The sequence below is a fragment of the Lemur catta genome, chromosome 12 (assembly GCF_020740605.2).
Source record: "Lemur catta isolate mLemCat1 chromosome 12, mLemCat1.pri, whole genome shotgun sequence".
In the NCBI taxonomy this organism is placed as follows: domain Eukaryota; kingdom Metazoa; phylum Chordata; class Mammalia; order Primates; family Lemuridae; genus Lemur; species Lemur catta.
Genome location: NC_059139.1, coordinates 57,514,679 through 57,522,675, shown reverse-complemented (window position 1 = coordinate 57,522,675; position 7,997 = coordinate 57,514,679). Strand labels below are relative to the sequence as shown.

General features: G+C 33.2%; 1 protein-coding gene across 2 annotated transcripts in view; it reads right to left on the bottom strand.

The window, feature by feature from the left end:
- Positions 1-987: 987 nt before the first annotated feature.
- RASA1 (RAS p21 protein activator 1) overlaps positions 988-7,997 on the bottom strand; it is an 89,974-nt gene continuing 82,964 nt past the window's right edge. Inside the window, exons 22-25 of one of the 2 annotated variants that reach the window (XM_045566231.1) lie at positions 7,287-7,375; positions 5,891-5,968; positions 3,382-3,516; positions 988-2,132 (exon numbers count right to left, since the gene is read on the bottom strand). In XM_045566231.1, coding sequence (XP_045422187.1) covers positions 2,049-2,132; positions 3,382-3,516; positions 5,891-5,968; positions 7,287-7,375 — 386 coding nt within the window. In that variant the 3' untranslated portion in view covers positions 988-2,048. Of the gene's footprint in view, positions 2,133-3,381; positions 3,517-5,890; positions 5,969-7,286; positions 7,376-7,997 lie in introns of those variants that run through there. The other variant, XM_045566232.1, reaches the window with a different exon arrangement.

Below are 7,997 nucleotides of genomic sequence, written 5' to 3'. Positions count from 1 at the left end.
AGCCCCATTAAAAAGATTAATGTTTGAGAGATTTTACTTCAACATTGACAAGCTCTAGTTACTGCAGGGCTTACACAAAGGTAAGTAAGTGACAAGTTTCCCATTCCAACTTAAGAGACAAACATGTTATTAAAGTATCAGAAGCACGATAAGTTTTTTAGGTTTGTGTTTTTAAATAAAAGGCAGAAAAGGAAGCATTTCAGACTAAGGAATGGCAGATAGGTTAGTATAGCTGGCGGATTGAGTTGTGATTAGCGGGAGATACTCAGAATGCCAAGCACGGGAGTTGGGACATCTTAGGAAATACCACTAGTCCCCATCCCTCTAAGACTATCTCCTATTCTGTAAACCAGGGAAAGAGATCACCTCTGATACTACTGTGGTATAGTTTAGTTGAAGAGCAGGAGGGATGAAAATAGGTGATATGATGTAGAGACAAGAAGAGAGAGAATGGAATGAACTGAGTTGGTATCAAGGAAAAGGAGCCCAGGACGTGTTGAAGTTTTGGTATCAGTGTGGAACTGATTGAAGCTACATAAAAAGTTACCTTCCCCCATAGAAATAATGGCCTTTTATACGTAAAAACTACGCTAAGCAGACATCTTGACTATCAGTTTTATACAGTCAGAGGAGTAGCATAAAGTGTTGCTGTTGGAATCTGGGCCTTTAGAAAATTTTTCTTTACTGTGAGAACTAGTTTTCCTAATGCCTATTTTACCCACTTTGATTACTAATGATATTTTGCCACATTCTTTTTGTATGTCTTATCTACCCTGCACAATTACAGTGGGAAGGAATTGTTGATTAACAAATATACATTGAATGAATGATAAGTGAAGTCCTTTTCAAAAGAGGACATTAGCAAAAATACTAATCTGAAGTTTCATCTTTTCTCCAGGTCTTGCTCTGATACTAAAGTTTGAACAGACCCTACAGGAGGAAGAAAATAATGAAATTAAATGCTTATCCATATTTACACAGAAGTAATCAATTATGCAAGATATCCCTTGGTTTTATTTTAACTTAACCTTTGTGAGTACTTCACAAAAATACACATACAGAAGCAAATAAAACTATACAGTCAAACTAATATCCAGCAGATACAACAAGTAGTCAGTTCAAAGATGGATAAGTGGCTGATGTCCACATAAATCAAAGGGGTAGCACAAAAAAAATCAACTTGGAATTAATGAACAAATACTTTCAACAAAAGCATTCTAGTTTTTTTTTTTTAAACATAACAGAAATTGACAATCTATAAAAATGGCTGAATGGGTAACATGCACTGATCAGTACAATGACCAATAATATTTATTGAATTCAAACTAGTTACCGTTGTAAACATTTAACAAAAGCATTATGAGCTCTAAATACAGTCTGACAATTCCAACAAAATAAGTGGTATGTTTAAAAAATAAAGCTGATGAGCAATAGATCCATTCTAGGTATTTTCTTTCAACAGTTCCAGCAAGAGAAATAGCACAGTATTTTTAAAAAAAGTATTATACAGCAAAGATTGTTCCTATTATAATGGCAAACTCTGGAAACTGTAAATACAAATAAAGTCATTGAACAGTCAAATGGTCATATTCCTAATCAATCAGGAAGAAGTTACAGTAAAAACAGTCTGCAATCCAGTTGTACTCAATTGTCAATAGAGAATGCTTTTCTTGTCAGTTGATTTCATAGTTCTTTTTCCAAGAGACAGCAAAACTTTGGCAATTGGGTGTACTGAAAATATATTTTCAAAGTTTAAGATACAGTCATAGCATTTTGTTTTGTGAAAGGTGATCTGTACACCAAGGCTCAGAGGCTGATAAAGATTGAATCCATGTGGAAAAAGTGCAAATATCCTGCACAGATAGCTTACAAAGTTGCTGGCACAGTTACTCACTAGCAGAATCTTGGGTTTTGTTTGCATAGCTCACACATCACTGGAATGTGGAAAAGTGTGCTATTTTTTGGCAAGAGCAAAGAAGACATTATACTGACGTGAATTTACCATGTGGGGCATGCCGAATTCATGCAGAACGCTGAGGTGAAGGCTGCTACCTGACATCGTTGGTTTTTGTATACTGGTTTTGTTTTTGTTGAAGCAGTTCTGTTATAGCCAACAGCTTTTTCAGTACATGCTAGGCAGAAGGAAAAACAGTGTGAAAATAATTAGTAAATAAATGAAAGCTCGGTCTGTCAGAGATTTCAGGTTGGGAACCTGGATTTAATTCAGTCCTTCAGTGAGTATTTTTGGTCATAACCAAGATAGTTTTTGTATATCAAAGTGAACAGAAATTAACTTGTGCTTGGCATGCATCATCTTATCAGAAGATAGATCTGTCATTATAAATGACGTGACAATCACAAAAAGGGTGAATGTTTTGAAAGATTCCATCTTTAATTTTAAAGACTCACAGAAGAAATTACTACACTGATCCTAAAATTAAATCAAACAAAGTCTTATTTTTAATTTAGTGTAACTAGTGCAGATCATATAATAAATTTTAAAGTAATCGGAGCCCTAATGAATGAGACTCGTTTAAACTTGAAAACAAAATAAAACTTTGATTCTAGAATCTGGGGTTGAAGAGAACTCATAATTACCAAACTCAGTGCTTTAGTCTCTCCTCAAAATCCCTGCCAAATGGTTAGCCAGTGTAAAGATAGTATTCACTGTATTCTGAAACTATGGAAGAAACTATTCAGTCCTGAGAAGCATACACGTTGATTTACAAAACTTTCTCCATATCTCCAATATCTTAACTGACCTGGTTTTAAGTCCCTTCAAATTCTAGTCCCTCTTTGAATATATCCCAATCTCTTATCTGTCGGTCTATATAGCAGATAGAAGTTTACTAATGTAGACGAGTGTTTGTTTAAGAGTGGGCCATGATCCACTTGCATCTGAATCCCTGTAAGGGCTTGTTAGAAATGCAGTTTCTATAGCCACACTCCAGAATTTCTAGATACAGAGCTTGGAATATATATTTTTATCAAACACCCCAAATCTCATCAACTTGAGAATCATGTTGGCCATGCCTGCTGTTTGTGTATGAAGACAGAAACTGAAAGAAAAAAGACACATGTTGATGTGTCTAGTATTGACTTAGCTCACTTGCCATTTTCACATATACCACTAAAGTGTATGAGTACCACTGTTTTCCAGTAGAGTTAACATTTTAGACTCACGAGCAAGACTTAATGTTTTACGGAAGTATACCATCAGAAGTACATCATCTTAGTATGGGCCCATTATTCCTGTCTGCTGAAATCTTTTTGGATTCGATCAGACAAGATAGAAATGTTAACTAGAATTTAGCTACTGATTACCTTCAGAGGGTCTTACGCTTGAAACATCATTGTTAACAAAGGCTGGTAAAAACCTACCTGTTGCACACCACGCTCATTACTGAGTGTTCGAAGTTCATCTGAATGGGCCACACAAATCTCATGCAGTGCTGCTAAATCACGGGACAAGTCAGTTCTAGAATGCTCTGTAGTGTCCGGAAGTTCAGGCACATTCTTTAAGGAAATCATAAAAACTGCATTTAGAAATACAAATCTTCCATAGTCTCTTTTGAAAAAAATCCTAATTGGGTAGAGTAAATTAATTTTTTTTAATTCATTTAAAATTCTAAGGATTCTTCTTATTGAAATGTAAGATTCAGCATTAATTCTGATAAAAGATCGGTTTTATAACTTCTGTATTCACATGAAAGCCACGTTCCGTTTTCTTCCACAGCATGGCAGAATATTGTACAGTATTATTGCTATTCTTAAAAAAAAAATGAATTTCCTAACAATTAGCTTTATAGTTATAAAGACTGGGTTTTTTTTTTTTTTAAATCTAGAACACAAACCAAATAAATAGTGTGAATATTAACTGCTAAATTCCTACACTGAATTTCCTTATTAAGCTGCTACAGTTCATCTAAATTAATAAGTAGGAACTGCATTATGAGAACGTGTCAGATTTGTGATTAGTGTTTTGAGTATAGTCCAGATAATATGTGGAAATAATCAAGTGTTGATTATAGTATCTTTAGATACGATTCATAAAATAACTTTGTCACTAAGTTTGTAGTACAGGATTAAGTAAGTGTTTTGGATTCTAGAATATTTGCATTATACTTACTGGCTGAGCATCCCTAATCCAAAAATTCAAAATCTGAAGTACTCTAATTAGCTTTTCCTTTGAGCATTGAGTCTGCGCTCAAGAAGTTTCAGATTTTGGAGTTTTAAATTAGGTGTCCTCAACCTGTACTTTATTATTAGCACTAAATCTAGTGTTATTTAAAGTCTTGGAATAAAATTTAACATGGGCTTGTATTACCAGTAATTTTGTACAAATCCATTGCTCTTCCTAATGGTGACAATATTTGCAATACATTCCTAAAAACTGAAAAACACTCACTTTTCAATGGTATAGAGAAACACAATTAGGGAGAATACATTCATTCTTATTGATTCATTAATTGACTGAAGGATTATGGAGATGAAAGACACTACAGTATTTGCCTTCAGAGAACATATACTCCAGTATAGAAGATTTTAGAAAAGTAAAGTAATCATAGCAACACAGAATTATTTATCACAGACATGCAGGGGAAGCAGAACAAAGGGTATTTTATTAAACTCTGGGCTTCAGCAAAGGTTTCCTGAAGGAGATAATAGAAGAGTATAAGGACACTAGAAGAGTATTAGAATAGAATATTTGGATTCTAAGCAGTATAAAATGCTAGATTGTGTGGCGTAACCAGGAGAGTGACATAAAAGCTGGACTACAGACACACTTGTGATGATGGAAAATGGAGCTCCAACCATGAATCTAAAAACCTCGATATAATGTATTAAAACAAAATGAGCTAGCCTTAAATATTGGGCAAACATTTCTCACACAGCTCTTTAACCATTATTATAGTAAAAAAATTTTCCAATCACCAGCTATATTTTTTTATAATTAAATATTCAGATCTTCAAAATTTCTCAGGAAAGTTTTTGGTCACATACAGAAACATGATGAAGATTTAGCAGTTACTCCTCTATTTCTCAATTTCATTATAAAGATGAAGCTATACCATAAATAATTTCAATATCTGAATTACAAGCTAGTGGCCCATAGACAGTCCTGATTTGTTTGCCACAGTGGTGCAGTGATTGTTCACTTGTATTTTTAACTGAATCTGAATGCATTAAGGCAGAACATGGGCATCTCTGTCTCCTATGCTAGCATTCCCTATCATATACCTGGCTCCATTCACCCATACATGCTACCTTTCTAGTTTCTCTATATATGAACTGAATTACTAATAATAATTAGGTTTAGTTTAAAATTGATTCAGTATCTGTAAATCTACATAATCATGAAAATCTTATTAAGAAATGAATAAAAATATCCCCTGTTCTGAATTTTGTAATTACAATTTATAAAGGCCCAAATGAAGCATAGGTAGTCACACTGAATGAAGAGTAATACCAAATCCATGTCTTTTATTCCTAGAAAAGCCATGAGAACACTCATTCTTCAGTTTATTTACTTAATTAACCTGGTCAGAACAGTGGGTCATCTACCTTGTTTCAAATCCCACACAGGAGCAGCAAAGTAAAAGTAACTAAAGGACAAGAGAATGTCACAGCAGTGAGAGAAACTAAAAAATGACAGTAGTCCAAAAGCCACAGTAATGTATAATATGTGTGGTGTAAACCATTTAGTGGAAGAATAAATGGTTACGACTACAAACAAAAATACAATTTTTGTTTAGGAAGGCAGACAAAAATAGACAGATTTAGGGGTTTTTTTTTCCCCTGGCTAGAAAAATCTTTCTAAACTCTGTTGCCTAAATGGGCTCAGCTATGCTAACTACAGGTGTAAAGTACCTGAAAATTATATACATACCCCAAGTTCATCTAAAAACATGATCATACGATGTTTGTTGCTTTTGATGAATGGATTGACACCTTCCATATAGGGCTCCTAAGAAAATAAAAATATGTATCAGAAACAAATATAGTCTGATCTATCACAAAAAACCATACATATATAGGAAGAATTCTTATAACTCTATGTCCATCAGTAGCTTCACATGCTCATAATTAATCATACAATGACAATATTTTTCTTCTAATATAAGCAAGTAGCTATACTGAGGAGCTGGGATATTTTTAATGAAAGAGTGAGAAATTCTGGACCCAAACGCAAATCATAATACGTAGCCTGGCAGGCACACATGGCTTGTATGTACATTCTTTCAAAAACAATCACTACAAGACTACTTACCAAGCACCAAGCATCCAGCAATGATAATAGGGAATTAAAATACAGTATAATAAGGATTGTAATAGGAAAATATATTATTCATAACCTGCCTCAGGAATCAGATAAACTCAAAACCATACATGTTAACTGTTCATCATACTAAAATCCTAAGCCTACTTAAAAATATGATATGAAACAGCAAAGCATTAATATTAACATTCTCTTAAAAATCAGAGACAAGGACCTCAATAGGTAATTCCAAAGATACAGACATGAAAGTCTAACAGTAATGAAACATAGGTTAACATTATACCTATCAAATTGGCAAAAGTAAAGATAATACCCACTGAGTTTTGGCAAAGCGGGGGAACAAAAGATGCTTAAATTGCTGATAGGCAATCTTACAATATATAGCAAAAGCCTAAAACATGTATTTACTTCCTTAATTAGAAATTTTAATCCAACACTTAGGAAATAATTAGACAACTATAAAATGAAATGTATATAAGGATACATGTCAGAGCAGCAACAGTCACAAATTAGAAGCTATCTAAATAGCCATTAGAAGACTACTTAATATCCACAGGATGGCATGCTTAGTATTCACTAAGAATTATGAAAGCATGTGACATGGTATGATCCCAACCATAATATTAAACAGCTGTTATCCTTGTGCAGTGGAATGATGTTTGGGTGTTTTAAAACACTCACCTGAGTGAATGTTTATTGTGAAATAAATAAAAAAATGAATTTGGGTACATTTAAAACTATGCTCATTGATTAATTTTACAGTTGAAAGTGGGAGAATTTGAGTATACTGGAGCTTGAAAAATTAGTTTTCTGTAACTAAAATGGTGTTTTTTAGAGTTCCATTATTAAAATGTAAAATCTAAACAAGACACTTAAATATACCAACAAAATTGAATTATCTTTATGAAATATTCACTGTTGAAAATTTACTTAGCTGTATTTTATGGTTTTATCATGTCACAGTTTCATTCTTAAATTACATTTTAAACTATCAAAATGTCATTACCTTAGCTCCAAATTCCACAAGATTTGCTAAATTCTGCACAGACTTAGCCACTAGTATCAGTGTTCTTGCAGCAATAGGAGATGGGGAATCTATAAGAGAATCAAGCACAGCTAATAACACCAACTCCAAAGGTAAACCATTATAAATTTAACACCTTATCATTTCTTTACTGTTTAAATACTAATATTCTTCCATTCAGATCTCAAAATGTATTTTCTGAAAAATGTATGATCCGTATATGTATAATTCAAAAGAACTTGAGTTAAAAGGGAAAAACTGAATATGCTTATCAGTGCTTCTACTTTTGTGAAAAGGGTACTACAAAACTCAGCAATTCCCAACTGGATGATAATATTTCAAAATACCTCAAAGCTTAATGTTTCTTGCTAAAAAGACCATCAGTCCACATGCCTTTCAGGACAATTCAAAAAGCTAATTTCAACCCATTGAGATCTGCAGTTTGCGACCTGAGCAATTCCCTGCTCCCAACATTATTTGTGGTCTAACTGCAAATAATTCACTTTAAAGTCTGCACCTCAAGTTTATTGAGGAAAAAAACATGAAATTAAAAATTTTAAAGATCAGTCAAGATACATTTTTCTCTAGAACACAGACAATGGAATGTAACTGAAAAGTATTTGTGGCTATTAAATGTAAACCTTGAAACTTAATTAAGATAATTATTTAACAGTAAAATCCTATAGGTAGTCT